At 41.4% G+C, this 23025-nt stretch overlaps 2 protein-coding genes and 1 long non-coding RNA gene across 3 annotated transcripts; 2 read left to right on the forward strand and 1 right to left on the reverse strand.

The window, feature by feature from the left end:
- The first annotated feature begins 24 nt into the window (after positions 1-24).
- LOC132265837 (uncharacterized) lies at positions 25-14417 on the forward strand. The gene is made up of 3 exons (XR_009468596.1): positions 25-415; positions 3117-3424; positions 14363-14417. It is a non-coding gene; the product is annotated as an uncharacterized LOC132265837 (long non-coding RNA).
- On the reverse strand, positions 11565-13484 carry LOC132265616 (probable cytochrome P450 6a17). The gene is made up of 2 exons (XM_059766349.1): positions 12381-13484; positions 11565-12143 (listed from the first exon to the last, which is right to left on the reverse strand). Exons 1-2 carry the CDS (start codon positions 13447-13449, stop codon positions 11716-11718), a joined length of 1497 nt encoding a protein of 498 aa, XP_059622332.1. The 5' UTR covers positions 13450-13484; the 3' UTR covers positions 11565-11715.
- A 96-nt stretch (positions 14418-14513) lies between the features above and the next one.
- LOC132255599 (muscarinic acetylcholine receptor DM1) lies at positions 14514-22046 on the forward strand. Its single transcript, XM_059751696.1, has 5 exons — positions 14514-14865; positions 15393-15709; positions 20146-20329; positions 20407-20543; positions 21266-22046. The coding sequence occupies exons 1-5, from the start codon at positions 14527-14529 to the stop codon at positions 22044-22046; spliced, it is 1758 nt and encodes a 585-aa protein (XP_059607679.1). The 5' UTR covers positions 14514-14526.
- The last annotated feature ends 979 nt before the right edge of the window (positions 22047-23025 follow it).

Here is a 23025-nt window from a genome sequence, read left to right on the forward strand (position 1 = left end):
AGTGAAGACGAGTGGTTGTGCGAAGATTTGTGGTGTCTATTTGGTGGAGGAACAGAGTGGTTCCAGTGCCAAAATTTTACACCCCAGCCCAAGTGTGAGTGGACAAGTCCGGAGTGGGCCAGAAGCTCAGTAGTGACTGAAATTGTGGTGTTTTTCGTAAGCTTCCGCAGCATTGGAAGCCCTTTTGTATGACTGTGCCGGACATGATGTGATTTTGGGGTATATAGAAAGGTGGAAAGAAAAAAACAGGACTACAATTCTTAACGCTGCTCAATAGAGACACTCCTCAGACTGGGTGACTACTGAAGCTGTGCTTTCTGTCACTCACAATGGAGCTTTTGCGGTGGCATTCAGAGCCTCTCGTAGGCTGCAGAAGTGCACAAACATAGTCGATGCTGTAGTACGAGACTTTGTGGTGGGTTGACTGTTTACTATACCAGCATTTTTCCATCCCTTCTCTGTGTCCACCTTGCGTGGGCGGTGTGAGCCATTTGGGAAATAGTATTTACGTCGGCATGAATGGCACGGGAAAATGTTTCAATTCCCGCACGGAAAATTCAATCAGAGTATCGCCGGATTTGAGATTACAATTCTCACTCAAATGTGAGAGCTTTCGCCCAACATCTCTCCTCCAAAGCTCACAGTGAGAATTTTCGCACGCAGAATTCCTTAAGAGCGCGCCCCCCTAAGAGTGGGTGTATAAACATTAAAGGGGATGATGATGTGAGGAAAATGGAAGAAAATATCGAGACGAATTTTCTTCTGCGCCAAAGTGCCGCTCAACTCTCGCACACAACACATTAAGCTCTCCTTCGTTTGGGTGAGAAAACTCTCATGTATAGTGATGGAGAAAAATAAATTACATCCGAGTATCTCACACTTCTCCGCTTCTCATTTTAATTAATCTTTAATCGCTAATGCAATTGCGGCTAAGATTTATGATTTCCTCTGGGGAATATTAATAAAATTTCACCCACTCTTTACTGAACAACAACACTCCTCTCCAATGCCTCGGCAGCGCTCAGTCCAAAATGTGCCATTCGCCGAGTCTAATCCTGAAATAATTAAGATCTCGCCTTCATCCATCTGAGATTAACATTTCATCTTCGGCGACACATCCAATCCTTCTTCACGACCAATTTTGCACAGCTCTCTTCCATCATTTGCCCGCAAATATGCATTGACAATGACTCTCAATGCAGTGCTAATCAGTGCATTGAATCAAACTTGCATTGTGACAGTGATTTTCTATGTCATTCGACTGACTTTCATAATCTCTCAGCGTTATTTTGCATTAAAAAGCAATTTTAGTGACATACTGAGGAATATAGACTTTCTTTTGAAATCCCCGTGAAATGAACATGTCAGCAAAAATGTAAATTTGGAATAATTTCGTATTTCTTTATGTGAGTTCCGAGAAAATTCGGTCAAAATACAAAACAAACCTTGGTTTTTTTCTTTAAATTGTGTCTATAAATATTTAATTATTTTGCAATTTTTTAAATTTAAATGGAACAAAATACCTACTAATTTTCCGACAATTAAGAGCTGCTGAGTTAAAGCAAAGCTTCTTTGTGTGATAATTTTAATCGTTTGTTCCAAGAAATTTCAATTAATTTTCTGTTTGTTCGTGAGAAATTACTTTTATACTCATGCAAATTAATTTGATCAAATTATATTATTTAATGTTCACATACAGAAGAGATTTTTATATTCAGGAATCAAATATTGGACATAAAATAGGCTTAATAATGCTACAAACACTGAATTTATAACATAATTTTGTCATATGTTCAATCCCAATATATGCAGATAGTAATAACAAGTGATACAAGGACGTTTTATTACTTTCCAAACATTCAATTCACGACACTCCACTTCGTGCTGGCTTTAATATTTCTAAACTTTAGCTTCTACTGAACTTCATACAATATCATCTGCACTGAGAGTGTATTGGAAATTTGATAAGTGCCGTAAATGAAGAGCCAACAGGATAATGAAGAACCCCTCTTATGATGGCAGACAGGGAAAATGGTGTGAGTTCTCCAATGTTAACTCTGTGCACTGGATACAAGAGCACGAGAAAGGCTGTCATGAGTAACTTTCAATAGGGCACAATGGAAATTGTCTCGAAACGGACATTGGATCGCTTTCGAGAGCTTCGCTTAATTCTGGCCTCGAGTGGATGTTTTCTCACACAATACTTCATCTTTGTCACTGTATTATTTTCCATCTTGTGCAAAGCTTTAAATGTCAGGCAATTAAAGAGTGCATAGAATTGCTAAGCAAGGAGTGTAAACTTCTCAGTGTGCAGAGGAAATACGAGCTTAAGGTCACAAGCCGCAAACAAATTTCAATGTAGACTGCTCTGATATTTCTCTGTATTTTCTCTCTTCTCTACGCATTGAGATGTATATACACTCCTTGATTGCGAAGAGCCACATTATCCTTCCTTATCTCATACTCAGGTTTCTGAGAAAGTTACCTTCCGAAGGATTGAATGCTGGGGAATTTCATCTTCTAAATGCACGATTATATGAGATAACTTTGAAAAGAACAGTTTATTCAGACTTTATACTGGAGAAGTTCTCATTTAAAGCGCAGTGATATCTCCTCGGCAACCATTTAGCCTTGAATGTGCAACATTGACATTGGCGAACTTCAGGATATGCAGTGCGTAAATAGTTGCGATGAAAAGCGGATAAGGGTGGAAACCTTGTAATTTCCTCCCGGGGCGAGGCTTTCAGTTGCTATGGTTGAAAACCGCATTTAACTTGATGCATTTTCCCTCAATTTCCACCCTCACACGGTATACATGAATTGTTGACTGGCGACAAGGTCAACGAAAATGCAATAAGTCCCATGAATGGCATCTCAGTGGGGCGCTTTAACATTGACATTGGACTTCCTTCCAATCGTGTGCTCGCTTTTGCTCCATCGCAAGCGTCGCAATATTGCCATGCAGTGCTTTGCCAGCGAATGTAATGCATTTAACTCACTCGTGCAGCATTTGCGGCCTATTCTTATCGTCAGATGCAAACGCTGCACCTCATGTTCTATAAATATATTCCCAGCGCACGGAAAACCTCATACCAATCGCCTCTCGCTCTTTCCAGGTATATTTCGACGCTCCTCTGCTCGTCGGATATTGAATTAGGAATTGAAGCCTGACAAGAGGGTGGAAATCATCTTCGATAGTCGTGAGACGAAGATACAGCATTTTCCATCGTGTGCACACCAAGAAAAACTCTCATTGGAAATTGTCTGTTGCTGAGGAGAAAAATTATCCCATAGAAAGTGCAATGTTGCACCTTTAAGCAGGACATTTCTCAAAGTGCTTGTGATTTCTCCTCGTAACAGCTCAGCATGGATGATCCCAGCAAATGGAAGCTCCAGCGACAACAATACAGGGATATATGATCAAGTAAGCGACATGCATTTTCCACTCATTTTCCACAGACTTGCCGAAATGACCGAAAAAATGTGTGCCATCAGTGAGAAAAGCTCATGAGCTTTTCACTCATGGAGATAAATCGTGATTCGTGGCGAAAGCGACAGTTAAATGGATTGAGAGAAAATGAGAAAAATGGCAAAGAATTTTTCCACAAACACCACTGTCATTTGTACGCATTTTATTAGGCAACTTTGGGAAGTGTATGCTATCATTTTCTACCACTTTTGCTCTAGCGTTGTGCTGAAGACATGCCAGTGAAGAACCCTGCAAAATTGTGCAATCAAATGCTTTATCATTTATGAGGGAATTCCCTAATCAATAAGCGCAGTGTAATCATAGCAAAATTACTAGCAATTTCGGTAATTGCTTGTTGAATTAATTCTTCTCACAACGATTTTCTCTTATGTGCACATAGCATTGAGGTCAATATGTCGATAATGCATTTTTCGGTAATTTTTTTTAGCAATAACTCTGTGTGATTTAGAAGAATCAAACGGTATTCATTGAATAAATAGAATAAAATCATCAAACCAAATTTATGCATAAATAAGAGCATCTACTTTGTCTCTCTTTATATATTCTTACACTAAATGTTGTCCAATTTATTAAACGAGAGAGAAACGCTTTGTTCCAATGAATAAAGTCGATTTTATTCTTTCGTTTAAGTGAAAAAAAGAAGTTTTTCATTTTCATTTCATATGTAAACTCGCCCAGAACTTATCTTGAGAGGGCGGAGCATATGAGTGGGTGGAGCTTTCTACTATTTCCCGATTTAATAAGCTTCCGAATCATAATATTTTTGAACGAGAATATCACTTGATTGGAAATTTATAGATATTTCACAGCCATTATGAGCTCCTGGCTCTATTCAAAGGCTCTTCCATTTTGATTTTCACAGTGATTGCATTGAGTTCAGTCAGTGTTAAATACGAGCAGCGCGACGACAAGAATAATTTATTCTTTGGGCGATAAACCCTCCCTTGTGGTTCACTCTAAAATTGCTATTTCATTCAAATTTCATGCCGCGAGTGGAATGCGTTCTATTTTACCCTCCCTATGCTACCCTGTGAATTGTTTATGAGTGTTTCTCCTTTTTTCGACCACCGCTCGTACAGGGATAATTTTCTTCCGCATTGCACAGTGCCATGGGTGACAATGGGTGGAACAATATGGGCCGTGCCTTGCGTCAAAGAGGAAATAATTAGGAGAATTTTATTGAGGAGAAAGTCATGCCCAGCATTTTTTTGTTGCCAAAGAGAAAAAAAGAGTTCTTTTTGCCGATTATCTCTCACATTATCTTTGGCGATTGTTTCCGGCGTCGGAGCTGCCGAAAAGCTCAGTCGCGCCGCCAAAATGGGGAAAGGGCGAGAGCCACGGAGAGAAATCGATTGAGCTCCATAAGAGCTTTTCGGTCCTTGCGAAATTCGGGCATTTACCACTCTTTCTCTCCTCTCAATTCTCTGGCGCTCCGCTCTCTTTCGTGGCATGAGAGAGTGGTCCCGAAAGGGGGGCTTTTGACCTGCCTCATCGCCCAACAACCCCACATCTAAATTCACCCCCAGTGTGTGTGTACACATCATGAGATGGAATCTGAGGTGGTGCGAAAAAAGGCGGGACACCACAACGAAATTATGGGGAATTCCACCGACGAACTGAATGAATTTTCCAGCGCGAGACGAGCACTTTTTCTCCTGCTTGAACAGCAAAACTCTATAGAGGAAATAAAAACCACTCACAATTGTGACTTTCACTCGAAAATGCGATATTTTTTATGATCACAGACCAGAATAATGGAGTCTTTTTGATTCCAATTACACAATTTACGGCCATCCAATGTGGTGCTTCGGGACTTTTATCCATCGGGGGTCACTTGAAAGTCACCTGGTGTGCGACGCTGAGGAACTCCCAGGAATACGTTCCGGAGAGCTTTTCACTGGAGCATCGCCAGCTTGTGGCGAGCGAGTGGTGAAAAGGACACAAAATTGAATATTTTTGTATTCGTTGTAATGAGGTTTTTCCCTTTTCCATGCTCACTTCAATGCTTTGGTGGCTTTCACAGTGTCATCTTGCTGGTGTGGAGAAAAAAAACAGTCTTTTGCACTCGAAAAAACACACCGGGAGCTTTTATCACTGGTGATGGAAAGCATCATTTAGAGGATCTGACTTCATTTATCATACAAGTGATGGGAAGAAAGAAAGCGCCATTATGTCATGGAGTATCATAGAGGAAATAGAGTAAAAATAGTAAGTCCTTGCGGGATCAGGAAAAGGACTTAACATGTGACTGGGAAGTCCTTGAAGCACATCAGATATTTCCGGCTTTTCCAGGAGATTGACATAAGTTCTAGCTCGCAGAGAAACTTTGACAAGCAGTGTTGTAAATTCAAAAATCACACTGAGAAAGTTTTTAGTTGGTTTCTGAGAGCAAATGGAATTAAATGAAGCCAACAAATCACTCTCAGAAGTTCGAGACTTTCTTTCTTTCTTTTCGTATCGCGTGCATTTCTTTGAGTGTAGGAAGTAATTTCGCTCCAGTTTGAAATGTTTGTGGTTTTTTGTGCCACAAAAAAGCTCCCTGTGACTTTGTGACCATTTTGACCTCACTTCCTGCTCAATTACGCCTCTTCCTCATCTGGGCGCAGTTCATTTTGCGAAACAGAGGCCAATTTGGCATTGTCCGCCGGCCAAAGTGGGAAATAAGGCTCTTCCGTTTTAAACTAGCCTTAAATAATAACTGTAGAGACGAGTTTTATTTGAGGAAAATTTCCTTTTCTACGAGAAATTCACCCCAGCAAGCAAATGCCGATCTGAATCTAAAAATATACTCATCTCTGCATACTTTCTATGCAACTGCTGGCCTTGATGTCAAGGGTAGATGCGTGGGTATGCGGAGAGAATACGTCAAAGTGCCGTGAAAGCTCTTTCATCGGAACTTTGCGTGTTGACTTCCATTTCCTGGGTGATTGCAAGTGGTTTGGGGGAGTTGACATATATAGTGGAAATCCACAGTAAAAGTGGCAAAGTGACGCGAATGAGAAGATAAACATGGTGAGGAAGTCAATGTCCTTCGTGTTTTGGGCTCACAAAAACCACCCCCGTGAGCAGTGATAACACCTCATTCAACTTTTATACACTCCGCCATTGCGCATTCAGTGCAAATTTCGCCATACATGCACATTGTTTAAAGTTTCATGGGGATGAGCTCAAAGGGATGAAAGCAGATTATATACAGAATTGACACGATGACACTCCACGAACGCCGCCGTCTCTCTTCATCGCTATTATTTGCACCTATTCACCACCCCTCCTGGTCATGTGACAGGCATGATAAACAAGACAGGCTTTCCTGTCGCCTTTTTCCCCGCAGCGAGACAATGAGCACCACTCAGGACACGGAGGAAGCTCTTTTCCTGCTCAGAATATAGTTCACTTTAGCAGCTGCATACAGTCTTAGTAACTCATTATACCCAAAGCACAATGGCGAAAGCTCTCCCGTCGATAATGAAGTTAGCAGTTACGCATAGAATAATTACATAATCCAGTCAAAAACAGCCCTCGAAATGCCTCGAAAAGAGAAACAATAATAATGAAGTGATGAGAAAATTGCTGATGGAAAGTTACGCGAAAATAAATTATCCGGATGGTTTATTCCTGGTTCTATTGTGAGAAATTAAAAAGTAGTACGAAGGGAGGAAAATGCATTATATGGCCTCTCGAGAGATTTTGCCATGAACACAAATTAATTAGGAAAATCCCCATCCTTGTTCCTACATTTCCTGCACCTCGAGGGAAGTTATTTAACGTTTTACATTACATTAACTTTATTAACCCATTTCTGATGGTTGATCAGGACGTTTTTGGAAAACTCGATAGAGATGGTAATCACGTTTCACAATCCTTACAGTGATTATAATCAAATGTAAGCGTTTCATAACTGTTTTAATTGAATTTCTCTTATAGAAACAGAATTCTTTTCGTGTATAAGAAAAAAAAGCTTGGTCTATAGAAAAGTATATCTTATAATACCCAAGATAATACCTTAAAACATCCCAATATGCCAAAATTTTATGGTAAATTGAGTAAGTTTCAATGAGTTCCAATCGATAACACTGCAAACTTTGTTCAATTGATTATTTTACAGTCACAAAAAAGCCACAGAGAAACGCTGTGATGTGAAACTCGAGTTACTAAAAACAGAAAGCCCAAAGTGTGCACCGAACCCAAAAGATATTGCTGACACAATGCCAGTGGAAATGTGCCCATCGAAGCGTGAAGTGGTTGATTTATCCGACATGAAATTGAGAAGTTCGAGCTGTGTGATGGGTTAAAAGAAACCATTTAATGAGATCAAGCGTCGCAAAGGCACGTGGTGCTTGACTCAGATAGAGTTTCTTGAACCTGTCGCTTCCTCGAGGATCCCGTGATGGTCTGATTACACTCAATTACGGTAGGAGTGGCGGAATCTGCCTCTCGTGCGGTGCACTCGAGTGCGAACAGCCCGGAGAGCACGCATGGGCTGATTCCGGAGGGCGCAGAAGACGTGCCGAGAGACAGGCGATGTGCCATTGACATCGATAAACCCCTAATGTTCGTACTCAATTTCAATTAGTCCCCCGCCCGGCGCGCGGCCGGGGATTGTCAGAGAGCCCTGGGAATTTATTGCGCCGCAGAAACTCGATGAGTGATGAACCGACATTTCGCAGTTGTCTTGGCGAGATTGGGAATATCGAATGGGATGGAGAGGAGTTCAGGTGCGGGGCAGGGGCCAGAAACCGCCCCCCAAAACAAACTTGGGCCATCATCAAGCCACAAGGATGTAACATTGCCAGATTCACTCACGCATTTGCTGACGCTGAACCACCTTCTCGCCGGATATCCTTCCCAAATCATCTTTTCTTGCCCACTCACATTCAAAATTAACAATGTGGGACGACAGCACGAGATGAGCTTTCTGGGGCTTTTTGCCCTTCGTCAGACTTCATGTGAAAACTACCCCAATTTCCCGGGGAGCATTCGTATGTTTGATTGAATGGCGAGAGACTGACGAGAAGAGTGTTGGAGCAAGGGGTGGGAAAAAACGGCGTTAGATAAAAATCAAGCATAAAATTTGCATCATTTCACCCACAAATTGATCAATATTGGTTTCTCTCTCTCTCTCCGCATTCTGAAACGTTCTTCGAAATCCCATTCCAATTTTACTTGCTGAAATTCCGACAGAAAAAAAATTGATGAGAAAAAGTTTCGTTAAAGCCCCATTTCCGACATTTCATTTAACTCAACTCTTCCTGGAATTTCTGCGCTGTTAAATATTAAATTTCTGGGGGGAGCATGAAGAATATGTTCGATTATATATCAAAAATTTATATATTATTTGTGTGAGAAAAAGCTCTTCTGTTACAAATTTCGAATCCCGGCTTCGCACAAGCCAAAGCAGAGCTTGTGCTTATCTTTTGTCATATTGGTGATAAAATATTACTGTTTTTTCACTCCGTCGGGACTTCATATGTGCATAAATGAATATTACACAGCACATTTTTGCAAGGATTTGCATTTTGTGTATGTACACAAACATACTTCAACAGTTTGACGCACAAGTTCCGGGAATATGGGCGAATACAAAAGTTTTGCATTTGCTTAATATAAATTTACTGACATGCACGAACTTTTCCCACTCATTTTGATTATTTTTTCCTCGTTGTTCTTCGGGGAAGCACAACTAAAATGTCAGGAGGGCTTCGGTGTAATTCACATGGGAAAGAGAATTTGTTGCACGCTTATTAAATAATGTCGCTCCCAGAGTTCTGGGAAATTTCATTTGACGATTGAAAACTGCAAAAAATTCTCGTTGCTGCGATGAGCAAAAATATTTATCAAAAGCATCGGTTAATGTGGAATATTTCTTCCTGGAACAATATAGATTATATTCGCAGAAGTTAGCGCAAGTATATCGTGTGGTTCTTCTGGGGTGTATAATTCAGAGCAGTCACAAACGAAGATGAAGCTCTTCCCGGTGTTGATTTCCACCCGATGTCTGAACTTTATCCATCTTCCGAGTGTTGTCTGGCTAAATTATTATTATTTATTCAGTCTCTCCCCGGCGCTTGATGAATGATTCAGCAGCAAAAACTAACAAACACCCACCCTGACATCCATTGTGAACTCTCCAGCTCGGCCCTTATTGTTGGCTTTCCTCCGTAAATTAACAATGCTGAAATTTTAATTTCCCCCGCAAACTTTCATATAATACAGACGACAATCAATTCAATTAATCTCATGATTTTTTCGCCACTCTAGAGAGCTTAATTACAATTTGCTGCAAATGAGTGTGTGGAGCAAAAGCACGCCCTGACCATGTCCAAGATACTTCGGCGAGAGCCCTAATTGGTACGAGATGTGTAATTTTCCTCCAGCAAATACAATTTCCACTGAGTCCATTTGCAGGCTATAAAAGCACCAGAGCTCACGTAATGAGGAAGTAGTGAAGATATAAGACACTATCGCTAAATAAAATTTCATTTCACTGCTCAGATGCTTTGCGCGGGATTTATTAAAAACTCTGTCTTTTAATTGCTTCTCTCGCTATAAATTAAGGAGTTTGATGAGAAACTAAGAAATGATCTATGATGTGAACTTTCCCTGGGCAAAGTTAATTCTGAATTAAAAGTTGTAATAGAATTTTCATTTGAATCCCATGAGTTCACAGAGAAAATATCTCGAGGCGGATTTTATAACACACATAAACTTGATGTGGAACTTCTAGATATCAAAGACATTGTGGAACTACAAAGGAAAGTTCTGGGTGTAGCATCATCTGCACTTAACATTTTGCTATTCTGTGGCATTGTTTATAACTCGAAAATGATAAGAGAATTACGCGTTCATAAGAAGAGAATCCGCTCAACATATAATTCAACATTTACCCGTCATTTTTTTTCTCCTTTCCTTTAAATCATAATACAAAATAGAGTATTTTTGATAAAGCATTTTCTCTTCACGCATACTTTTTTCTCCCCGGAAAGCATACATTTTCCCGGCTTTCGCTCTCTCGCGTGGACCTTCAGAGAAAGTTAATATTGTCGGCGCCATAAATTTCCATATTTTCCTCTGTGTGGAGCAAAGTGAAAGCTCATGGGCTTGTTTGTGCCATTCTGCCAGTCAAAGTGGAGCCAAAGGGATTCACGTTGGCAAATCAACTCATCTTTTCCCCTTTCATGGCAACGCACAGATGAATTTGCACGCAATTTTCGTTTGGCGGGCGAACATTCTTTGTGCCACACGAAATTCCTCTCTGAATCCAGAAGATTGGCGATTTTTGCTAAAGACAAGCATCCTCGGCTCTCGAGGAATTTTCCATGTCGCTGAAACTGAGAGACATTAATGTATGGGGAAAAAAAATGCTCGACTTATCAACCAAAATCCTAGGAATGCCATATATATAATATGGGATTTTCATGATGCATGAATAAATAAATATGTTGCCCTTAAAAGTTATTGTTCGGATTATGAAAAAAAAATTCCACATTTTGCACATTTACCTAACTAATTAACAAAACACACAAAAATCAGCAGTGATGTGTCGAGGGTTGATTCAGCGACTTTTGCGCTGCAACAGAGCATTTTTCGCCCACGCATTCTCACTGCAATCTCCACTCGGACGCCCACATATATGCTCGTAAAGCTGCGAAAGCTTTTGCCCCGCGTGGACAAACAGGATCACAATCGAGATGTCAGCAGAGGAAATTTTAATCAAATATTTACCCGATGTCCCTCTGCCAGTGGTGGTCAAGAAGCCTCCATAATTTTGCCATTCATGAAACTTTCATATGCAGGAGAGCTTTCTGCTCAATTGCCATATAAGGCCACTTTGCAACTTCACCCAATTTCACCGAAAGCCCATAAATTACCTGCCGTGAGAGACTTAAATTTATGAGATACTTTGAATTGCCGAGAAAATCTCATACACTTCTTTTTTTTCACCCGCGACCAGAGGAAAAAAACTCATCCTCCATTTTTACTGGAGCAAATCAGTTTGTGAGTTGCACTTCCGCTCTGCCGCTCACCCGTGGTGTGCAAACAAGAGCTAAAATGCAGTTTTGTCCAATTGTTCCACTTAAAATCACATTTTATTGTTCTCACCGTGTGAACATTCTGCAGTCCTGCGTTATTCAGTGCTGCTGGAAAAAAGCACAACACAGTGTGTGCGAATGCAGAAAGTTTGCTCTATTTAATTCTATAAATGAATTGAAACTTCAAAATCAAATTTACTGTCCAGCTTTTAACTCCTCAATATCAATCCAAATGCCACCTTTTGGCAGAATGGCCAAATCTTTCGTGTCGAACTGGAATGGAAAGATTGTTTTCGGATTCATGGTGAGCTTAAAGTTGTCGACGATACTGGAAATGGCTACGGCCAATTCCAGCAGAGCAAATCTCATGCCGATGCAATTTCTCGGTCCTTCGCCGAAGGGCAAGTGTGCCATTGGATGGCGCTTCTTCACGTTTTCTGCCGAGAAGCGATCGGGATCGAAGACATCGGGATTTGGATAGATGTCAGGATCCATGTGAATGCCATAGATGGGAATAATCACTTCCTGACCCTTCTTGATGACCAGAGAAGAGTTGGGCACGCGGTAGTCGTTGATTGCCATGCGGAAGAGTGAAAATCCTGGTGGATGCATTCGAAGAGTCTCTGAAAGTATAGTTAAACATGTTTAATCCAATTATCGCGCACATATGCAGTTGAAATTTCTCAATTTATCTCTCTCTTAACACAATTTTGGATTGGAAATGGCTTGAAAAATAGGTAAAATTGAAAGGTAACAAGTCAAATAATGATGAAAGGCATTAATTCGCCAACTAATAAATGTTTAAATTGAAAAACAACTCAAACTTTCCACTCTGAATGCTCAATGTGAAGAAAACTCACCGTCAATGCATTGCTTGAGGTACGTCAACTCGTGTGCCGCTTCATAGGTCAATTCTCCGTTGTATTTCTTCAGAACTTGCCTCACTTCTTCACGCACTCGCTCCTGGATGTCCTGCTTCTTGGCCAGGTAACCACAGCAGTAGTGCATGGTTGTCGCCGTGGTCTCGAAGCCACCGAAGAAGAAGATGAAAGCTTGCGCTGCCGTTTCGTTGAATGTCAAATCCTCGCTCGCTCCGGTACCTTTGTTCTTCAGCTGCCGCAGCAACTTCACGAAGTCATTGCGATCCACTTTGCCGCTCTCTCGCAGTCTCAGCGTCTCTTTGATCATGCCCATGAACCAATCTTCCAGCTCTTTTGGCACGATTCGCAGGTGCATTTTCCGTGAAATCTCCTCAAAGCTCGCAGTGAAGAGCAGATTGAGGCGCTTCGCGAAGGTGTCAAAGGTGAACAGCAAGTGGTTCATCCTCAAGATCTCTGACTTCTCATTCTTCAGTGCATTGCATTCCATCCCGAAAGCTGTCAGTCCAATGACATCTGCAGCATATCTCGTGCACACGTCCTTAAAATCCATGGGGCCCTGCTTCATATTCTTCCTCAGGAACGCCTTCAGGGCGCCGATGTGTTCCACTATTAGAGGATACATCATCTTAATCTTCCCAGACGTGAAAGTCGGCGATAGTTGTTGGCGATATGTTCGCCACTTCTCGCCACGAATGCTGAACAAGTGTGCCGACAGCGGATCGTCCTTCTCGTTGAAGTACAACTTCCTGTCCGAAAAGTAGTTGAAGTCCTTCACGAGGATGTGCTTGATGAGGTCCAGGCTAAGAGGAATGATTCTGGGCGAGGTGAAGAAGTAGAATCCGGCATAATCTGAGGTCTTCTTGAATGAATCGTACGTCTCTTTGATGCCCTGCGCTAAGTGCTTCCGGCCCAGAATATCGAGATGGCCAAAGAGGAAAGTCGGAGGCTTGCCAGGAACATTTTGTCTCGCCCAGAAGCCATGACTTCTCTTCACGTAGAACCAAAACAGCGTGACAATAGCCACCAATAAGTAAACCCAAGTGTCCATTTTGTGACTTCTTGTCCAACGACTCAAAACACTAATGAATCGCAAATGCACACCTCAAGATGCTTTTATACGAAGCACGCAGACGCCAAAAGTTCAAGCAAGCATGACTTGCATGTATTTTGGCGCTCAGAAAGATACAAAAATTCACCTGGTTTGATTATGAGCAAAGCTTTGAGATTAACTTTGCGGTTTTCTTTGCTCAGAATAAGCATGACTTGCGTACAAATGACTAGGAAAAATGAACACAATCTTATCACTTTCTAATTGATCATTGTAACGGATTAGAACAGATTTTGTCGTATTGATTTTCCGAGACTTATCATTCCAATTAAAGAAAGTTATGTCGCAACAATACGAATTGTAATAAATCTGTCTTAATCTAACTGCTAAATCGTATTGGCGTTTATCAATTAGATAGCGGGATGATAAGAATGTCATGCTCTGCGTACAAGATCGAAAATCTTCATATCAACTTCTGCGTTTTGTTTTTAATCAGCAGGAAAAATTTGTGTCTTTCAAAGCGCCACGAAATTCGCAAGTTGTGCTGGCTTGAACTTTCAGCGTCTGCGTGTTGTTTATAAAAGATAATGATTTGCAAATTCTTACTTTGGTGTCTCTTGAACCCAGAGTTTGTTATTTCAAATCGATGTATGGAGTAATTTCAATTGTTTTGTGTAGCACAGAGAATTTATTTAGATTAACAACATGTCCTTAACAACACACGCAAAATTTGCATGCGCAATTCACATGGTAAGTCCGTATATTTGAATTCCACGTAATTCAATAATACATCTCTTGTCATTGTGGCGCAAATGTTGCCTTTGCACCTGAATACCAAATGTATCCAATTTCGCCCCATCGTGCCACAGTCGCAATCAATGGAGACACACTCACTCCGCGCCTCTATTCGCAGATTAATTGGCGAATGCGGCAGTCAGACTGATGGAAATGTTCACCACGGAATTGGCAACGATGGCGTCCGAGGACTTCGACGTGACGTCGGACCTCGCGAGCGGCATGGTGAACCTGAGCGTGAACGCCACCTTCGTGGATCCGGACGCGCTGCCCGAGCTGAACATGTACAAGGTGGTCATCTTGTCCATTGTCGGCAGCATCCTCAGTATCCTCACCGTGGCAGGCAACGTGATGGTGATGATCAGTTTCAAGATTGACAAGCAACTGCAGACCATCAGCAACTACTTCCTCTTCTCCCTCGCCATTGCTGATTTCGCCATCGGCCTCATCTCCATGCCGCTCTTCACGGTCACCACGCTCCTGGGCTATTGGCCGCTCGGGCCCTACATCTGCGACACGTGGCTGGCGCTTGACTACCTCGCCTCGAACGCCTCCGTGCTCAACTTGCTCATCATCAGCTTCGATCGCTACTTCAGCGTCACGCGGCCACTCACATATCGGGTGAGTGCTCCCCTGTATTTCCCTGAAAAGAGGATAATTGCGCTCACATTTGCCTTCCGAGAACTTCACCCAGAGCTTAAACCTATCACGCCAAATTCTCAGAATGAGTTTCAAATTTCCATGGGGTCAGCAATTATTCCAGAAATCCTCAAATTGCAATAATAAGCTGTTAAGATGTTATCAAATATGCAAAACTTGTTCTCGAATTTATCGATGCAAATTCTGCTCAATTTGTCTTTTTCCAATACATTTTTGTACTGAAAATTGCTTTAATTGAAAGACAACAGCTTTATTAGTGATGACTGAGAGAGTAAAATCATGCAGAATCAATGTTTTAAACATGAGATGTTTTTCTTTCACTGAAACCACATTTCTCCGATTCAAGAATAACAGAATAATGCCCTTGGCAACACCTTTATTAGATACTTTTCGCGCTAACTTAGTTTCACAATTGGCAATCAAATTGAGGAAATCTTGGAAATGAAATCTAGATTTTGCTCCCCATAATCAATAACTTGTGTTCGCAGGCGAAGCGCACAACAACGCGCGCCGCGATTATGATCGCTGCCGCGTGGGGCATCAGCCTGCTGCTGTGGCCGCCGTGGATCTACAGCTGGCCATACATCGAGGGCAAGCGAACGGTACCGCAGAATGAGTGCTACATTCAGTTCATCGAAACCAATCACTACATCACTTTCGGCACCGCCATTGCCGCCTTCTACGTGCCAGTCACAGTCATGTGTTTCCTGTACTATCGCATCTGGCGGGAGACCAAGAAGCGCCAGAAGGATCTACCCAATCTGCAGGCGGGCAAGAAGGACTCCTCCAAGAGGTCAAATTCCAGGTGAGTCCCGAAAGCAGTCGGCTTGAAGTCCTATCGAGATCCAACATGAACATCCTCACACCACACTTTTCCCCACAACTCAAATGCTAGGATGGAAATTCCCGGGGAAAGTGGAAAATATTTACTCCCTTCTTCAATCAAATATTGCATTGCAAAATTATTATCTATGAATATTCTGCAATACCAATGAATATTTAAAGACCTCTTTATCAAAAAATATGGAACTTTAATTCGCAATATTATTAGGTAACTGAATTATAAATATTTCCGTTTATACATATGATTGAAGTTTTTATTGGCTATAATTTTATTTTAAGACTTACATGTATTTTTCCACCAAATATCGAATACACTTCACTTATATTTTTAAAGTTTCAACCATGATCGACATCGCGCGTTCATTCCAAATATTACTGTTTTATTATGCAAACAAAACCACATTTTTTGCATTCTGTCTACAGTGTTTTAAGTGCAAATAATAGCAATCAATTGCAATTGGTTTTTTTTACTATTATTATTATTATTTGATTTCAATCTGCCCCAAAAACATTCCATACGAAATTGTACTCTTATGGTCTGCAATCAATTTTTATCTATACATTTCGGAAATGAAATACTTTAACAGAAATGTTTAGCTTTAAGCGAAGTTGGACAGATATTCTTCCAGCATTGGGAAAATAAATCGAGGAGCTGAATTGTTTCTGTTTATTTGAACGTGGAAAAGGATCTCTCACGTTCGTCAAATCCAGGAAGTTGCAGGTGAATTGAATTAGCACAAAAAGACACTGTGAGCATTCGCTTGCGATGTCACTCGTTTTGTGAAACTTTTCGCTTTCCTGCGAGTTTAATTCACACGTATTTACAATACACAGAATGACACAGATTCCAATGGAGAACAGAACGAGAAGAGCTTTTGTTGCGAGTATAATTCATGTTTGTTTTTAACTTCTGTATCTATTCCATATTGTCCTGTGCTGAGGCATTCATCTTGTAGAGCTGAGAAGGTTGTAAATATTGAATTGTAACTGATGCAGCATCGTAATGAAGGAGAGTGGAGAATTTTGTAGAGATGCATAAACTCATTGGGAAATGCATTTGTAAATTCTTTCTATCAATTTGTGTGATGTACAATATATGATGCATCAATTTATTTCCAATCCCCCGCGTCGACAGTGGATTCAAATATCTTCCCAGTGCAATTTCATTTCCTCCCTGAATACGAAAGAGCGTGAAATATCAGGTGAAATGTTCGCTTTATTCTCTATTTATAAATTGAAAGTTGTCGGTTACTCTTCTTCACCCACGATAATCCCCAAATTGATCTCTCGAGACTGTCGCGACATGAGTCTCCCTTGTGTCTTCATCAAGTTCAATTATGCTAATGAAAGTCTCCGAGATTAAATATTTAATTAGTATCAATGCTCACGAAGGAGCTTTTATCCATTAAATTTTCGAGTGGTTTTGTGTGATTGATCAAATTGATTTTTCCAGTTCACTCACTCCTGCCTTCGACCGAAAAGAAAATACCGCTCCCGATGGTAAACACGGTGACCTACTTTCCGTCGCTACGAAAACGCCGGGAAGTATGTGAACAGTACCAGGCGTCCCCATGACCAAAAGCTCTCTCGGGTATTTCCTCTTGTTGGCCAAATCGAGCGCTCATCCATTACATTGTCTGTGTATTCGCACGGGAAAATGCACGGAAACAAATAACGCATCAAAGGTATTATTGTTCAAACGCTAATTTCCCGAAACGCTGTGAAAATTCCCATCATATAATGTCTGATAGACTTTTCTCGTACATAATGAAGAATTATGGAATATTTAGTGAGTTTCCCAATTCTGTTATTAATCCGTATCAGGACTTATTTTCATTATTCATTTTGAACTGGAGCTACTTTCTAAAAATACCTCGGAGAAAGGAAGTCTCAGAATTGACTATGTACTTTCACGGAGTAATGAAACTGCCGTTCATATACATATTTTACAAAGAATGACATATAATGTTTGGAAACGCTGCACATCAATGTAGAATTTTTAATTGTATTAAGAATACTATGATTAGAATAATCAATTCTCGCTTTTCTGGGTCACTATATATCATTTCAATGTTGAAACTGCAAACATTTCCACATATTACCCAAATTTTGCATTTACACTGAAAGAAAATTATGCGATTGTGAAACTCTCTTTTGATTAAAAAGTTCAAAAATCGAACATGATTTTAAAAATATCGTTGAAAATTCGGAGAACACTTAAATTTTGTAAACTTATTTGTCCAATGATTACCAAGAAATAATTCAATAAATAAATCCTTGATAAATAAGGATTCTTACGAATTCTCGGAAGATTTCTTCGTGAATTCTTGGAAAAGTTATATTCTTTCGGACTTCCAAATAAAAATGCACTATATGTTCCAAATTGCTCGTCCGATTTGGAAACATTTCTTCATTTTACATTTGATTTTTGGAGTTCCATGGATAAATTGCCTTGTAAATTGCAGAATACAAAGCTTGTAATTGAGTACCTTTCTATATTTAAAGAGATTCAAACTAGATATTGTTCTACCCTTAGTTTGGGAACATTAATTTGAAGAGGCCAAATGCAAATGTGGAGAATCTCCATTTATATTTCACCTAAAACAGCGAGTGAAGCACCTTCAAAATGTTGTTTATCTTTGATCTTGTCCCTTTTTATGAATATACTTTGTGCCCAAGAAAATAGTTTCGCATGAGTATTTCGCTTGATTTTAATTGAGTTCAAACATTTTGGTATGTAGAATTCATGTAGAAAAGGTCAGAGAAGAGAGAACTTTTCCATGAAAATTCCTCATGCGAAAGTGATGCCTTTGAGCATCGAGATTGCGAAGATGTGTGAGAAATTTAATCAAAAGTTCACACAGCAAAGCTCACAGGCTTTTCGCATTCCATGGCTGAGCTTCGTGGAATGACTTGGCAATCTTGTGGTGGAAATTTGATTGGGAAAGGGTTTTCCCGTAAACAGCATCTTTCTCTCCGCACAGAGATGACAGCAACAATGGCTTATGGCTGTGCTGCGCCACAAACAATTATACAGCTCTCCATGAATGCTTACAGGGCACAAAAATCACCATAATTGCGTGATATGTTACACAATTTACAGTTGCCTAGAAGTTTCCGGTGCAAAAAAGTAATTACAGTGAAGGGGAAAATGACACTTTTTTTTAGACTTCATAGCGACTTTTTGAGAGTTTTAGACGAAAATGTTGCAGTGTGAAACTTGTAACAAATTAAAGAGGGACCAGAATTGACACCAAAAGTCACTTTAGTATTGAACACTTTGAATTTCATCACGAAAGACACACCCGAAGACGGCATTTTCCCATCATAGGTGTTTCCCGGAAGCTGTGAAATGCTGACAAAGCTCATGTCGTGAGACAAAGCAAGGAAGGCGAAAAGTTTTGCTGAAAGATAACTTTCTCCACTGCATAGGCAAGCTGGCATTCTCTGGAGCTGAGGCGGAAGCGGAAGCCTCTGTCGAGGATTGTGTCAGGCCGGCGCTTCCTGTGGAAAAGAACAGCGACTTTGCGACAAAAGACACCCCCTCGACATAGAGCACATGCATCCTTGCAATTGAGGCCTTGAGGACTAAATATAGACTTTATACCTCGCATTCAAGTCCTCGTGTCGGTGATATATATTCCACAGAGCTGACAAGCTCATCAATCTACTTATCACCGCACGATGAGGATTCCATCAAGAATTCCGGGAAGAGATGTGCGCTGTTTTATCACCCAAAAAGTGTTGGTTTGCAAAACGCGCGACAGCATAAAAATCCATTGAGATTTATGGTGAATCGAGTGCCTCTCCTGCGGGCGAAAGTGATGGCATAAGCAATAAGATTGGAGAATGAGAGTGTCTCTCAATATTTATGAGCCTTTTCAAGGTGAAATTTCATCCCCTTGCACTCTTCTCAATCGATTGGCGCGCGAGATTCCACTGAATAATAATTATATCCATGGTATTTCAATAGAAATATTCCAATTCTTAAGAACGTGACACAGCAATAATAGCAATATGATTGCAGAAGCCTTCTCGCGACACGTGCACATTTCCCTCAGGGGAGGGAAATATTCGATGGTTAAGCATAGTGTAAACCTCTGTTACAATTCCGTGGAAATTGCAACAAACTACATTATGGCTCAGTGGCGAGAAACTCCAATAAATCCCAATCCCGCAAATGAAGAACTTTTTGAGCATCGCAATATTGCTTGGAAAATGCCATGCGGGATAAAAGTATATTGCAAAATCATTGAATTTACTTTCCCTCCAGAATGTATACTTCTAGGAAATCCATCACTTCCGCCATCGCGCCTCTTTCACATCCTCTTTCTACATCTTCTTCCTCAAACCACAAATATATCAATTGATTTTTTATTTCTCATTACACACTTGCAGTGATGAAAATACGGCCGTAAATCATTCAGGAGGCATGACTGTGGCTCAGTTGGCCACGACTGAGGCCGAAGGATGGCGGCGGCCGCGATCGGAATCGTCGGCGGACGCCGAGAGTGTCTACATGACGAATCCTGGGCTTTCGGATGGAACATACACACACGGCGCCCTCTCGCGGCGATCAAGCGTAAGTACTCGAGATCGAATGATCCCTCGCTCCTTTCGCCAAGTGCCCTAAATGCCCAACTTATGGTTGGCTTTCAGACGGCCACGAGTGCGGTTCCCAGCAAACCGACGAGCTGTCTTGGCAGCATAAAGGAATGGTGCATCGCGTGGTGGCATTCGGGTCGCGAAGACTCGGAAGACTATGGATACGAGGCTGAGGATCCATCAGATTTAGGGTATGCAACACCTGTATCCATAGAAACTCCTTTACAAAGCTCCGTTTCCAGGTAGTCTACATTATATCAACCAATCAGAAAGCAAACATTTTTGCGAAAAGCGTTGCAAGTCACTATTAGAACTATATTTATTACACTTTTCTGTCTTACGTTTCAAGAGCCTGACGTTTTTTTGTTTCAATTTTCAAGCCAATTTTTTTCATTATTTTAAACACTTTATTTGATTTAGCAGCCAAATTATATCGATAAAGAAGACATATTTGATGAGTCAAGAGAATGGATCACAATTTGCTTGGTAGATAATGCACCTGACAAAGACGCCATATAAAGTTTGACAGAGAGTTCTAGGCGTAAATATGTCGTTTTCATGTGAAAGTGTTGATGACTTGTGAGTAGCTTTCATAGTGAATATCTGCTTACACTTTTTTCACTGTGCTTCAGCCACTTTCTCTGGGGACGCATAAGAACACCCTCTGAAAAAGTTTCTCAGTCATAAACTTTCAAAATTACCCAGTTGATTAAATTATTTCACACAAATTGCAAGAGTTCTTTTCTTGAGATCGGCGCCGAACTAAGAAAATCCGGCTTAGTGCTGCCCTAAGAAAATAACTCAAAGCAACAATTTCATGCTGAGAAACTTATTGAGTAAGTGGCTGAAAACAATTGAACTCCTGAGAGCTTTAAAAAATGGGAGTTTGATTGGTTTGTATCTCGCGTTGCAGGTGCACATCTCTGAATGTCATCCGGGACCCATACGCGCCGGCTCGGCCGGGTCTCGTGGCAGTAATTCCCGACGTGTCTCCCACGCCTTTGCGACCAACGGCGCCCGTTTCTCAGCTCCAGGAGCTGCAGGGGGCCCGTGATTCGCGCTCTCTGCCCACACCTAATCGCCTGGGCTCGCGCTCAGTGAGCCAAGACAGCGTGTACACGATCCTCATCCGACTGCCGCCAGACGGCGGCCAGGGTGATGAGAAAGCGCCCTCAATCAAGATGATCCAGGACGACGTGCCCCTGCCGCTGGTCGGCGGGCCGCCGCGGCGTCCTCTGCCGTCGCGTGACTCGGAGTACAGCCTGCCGCTGGGCAGGCGCGCCAGTCACGCCACAGACGTGCGCATTCCGCTAAATGCGAAGATCATCCCCAAGACGCTTACGGCCACAAAACCAGCGCCGGCGCCACGGGCAGTGAAGAAGAAGAAGAAGTCGCAGGAGAAGCGCCAGGAGACAAAGGCCGCTAAGACGCTGAGCGCCATTTTGCTCAGTTTCATCATCACATGGACGCCGTATAATATTCTCGTGCTGCTGAAACCGCTCACGGCCTGTACCAAGTGCATCCCGCAGGAGTTGTGGGACTTCTTCTACGCCCTGTGCTACATCAACTCCACCATCAATCCCGTGTGCTATGCTCTGTGCAACGCCTCCTTCCGACGGACCTACGTTCGCATCCTCACCTGCAAGTGGCACACGAGGAACCGCGAAGCCATGACGCGCGGCGTCTACAACTGAGGCCGCCCGCCGCTGGGCCTCCTGGCGGCGGCGGCGCCAGCGAAGGGTGGCGGCCTCGCGAAGTGAGCGCCCCCTACCTCAACACTTTCACATGCCGCACAAGCAGAGCACTCTATTGCAGCAGAAGAGCACTGCGCGCCATAGCTTTCCTAACAATTTGAGGGAAACAGTCGCTTTCATACAATCGAAGTTTTCTAGGGACAAATCCAATTTGCACACTTTTGTATCTCCGCATGACTCCAACGAAGTGAAAAGAAGAGAGCTGGGGACACTTGCATTTCACCCCATTTTGCTAGAGAATAGACAGGATAATGGACAACGCGTGCAGCGAATCACTCACGAGTCCCTTCTTTTTTGTCAAGCGCAAACGGCCTCATAATATTGAAGAAAAGGGATAACATGCCCACAATGAGAGATCGATAAAGACTTCAAAGAGATGTAAAATGCGGAGAAGACACAGAAACAAAACACACACAGATATTTGGGATATTTAGGGAATAATAAAGTAATTACCAAATAGATGAAGAATCATTTGCCCAGTTGAAATCTTCAATGAATTTCTACTGGAAAAGTCCCACCTTCTACACTTTCAAATGCATCCGTTACTCCACCATGAGTGCATCTATAAAAATCTTCCTTTCGCATTTTGATGACAAATTTGTATCAAGAGATCTTTTTTGATGAGATCGATTGAGGAGATATTAGTAAATAATTGTGTAAACGAGTAGTGAAAACACCCACGAGTCCTAAGATAATAAGAACTTTGCAAGAATGATCTTCACAGATCATCTGTCAGACGTTGTCAAGAAACCAAAAAAAAAAAATCTTAACTCAATAATGTAAATGAAATTTAGATTTTGTATGTTATACTATGATAATTTTTATACGTTTAAGTATATATATATTTAATCTGATAAGTATTGAATTAAAGTTTTTTGTATGCTAACCACGAAGTTTCAGAGATGACATTTTGGCAGTA

This window comes from Phlebotomus argentipes, unplaced genomic scaffold, assembly GCF_947086385.1.
Source record: "Phlebotomus argentipes unplaced genomic scaffold, Phlebotomus argentipes genome assembly contig_5, whole genome shotgun sequence".
NCBI lineage: Eukaryota > Metazoa > Arthropoda > Insecta > Diptera > Psychodidae > Phlebotomus > Phlebotomus argentipes.

What these genes read in the sequence shown, in the direction of transcription:
- LOC132265616 (XM_059766349.1), bottom strand. Translation starts at nt 13,449, where the DNA reads ATGGACACTTGGGTTTACTTATTGGTGGCTATTGTCACGCTGTTTTGG. An exon ending in CCTCAAGCAATGCATTGACG is followed by an intron (nt 12,144 to 12,380) that starts GTGAGTTTTCTT and finishes CTATACTTTCAG; the next exon opens with AGACTCTTCGAATGCATCCA.
- LOC132255599 (XM_059751696.1), top strand. Translation starts at nt 14,527, where the DNA reads ATGTACAAGGTGGTCATCTTGTCCATTGTCGGCAGCATCCTCAGTATC. An exon ending in CGCGGCCACTCACATATCGG is followed by an intron (nt 14,866 to 15,392) that starts GTGAGTGCTCCC and finishes TTGTGTTCGCAG; the next exon opens with GCGAAGCGCACAACAACGCG. An exon ending in GAGGATCCATCAGATTTAGG is followed by an intron (nt 20,544 to 21,265) that starts GTATGCAACACC and finishes CTCGCGTTGCAG; the next exon opens with GTGCACATCTCTGAATGTCA.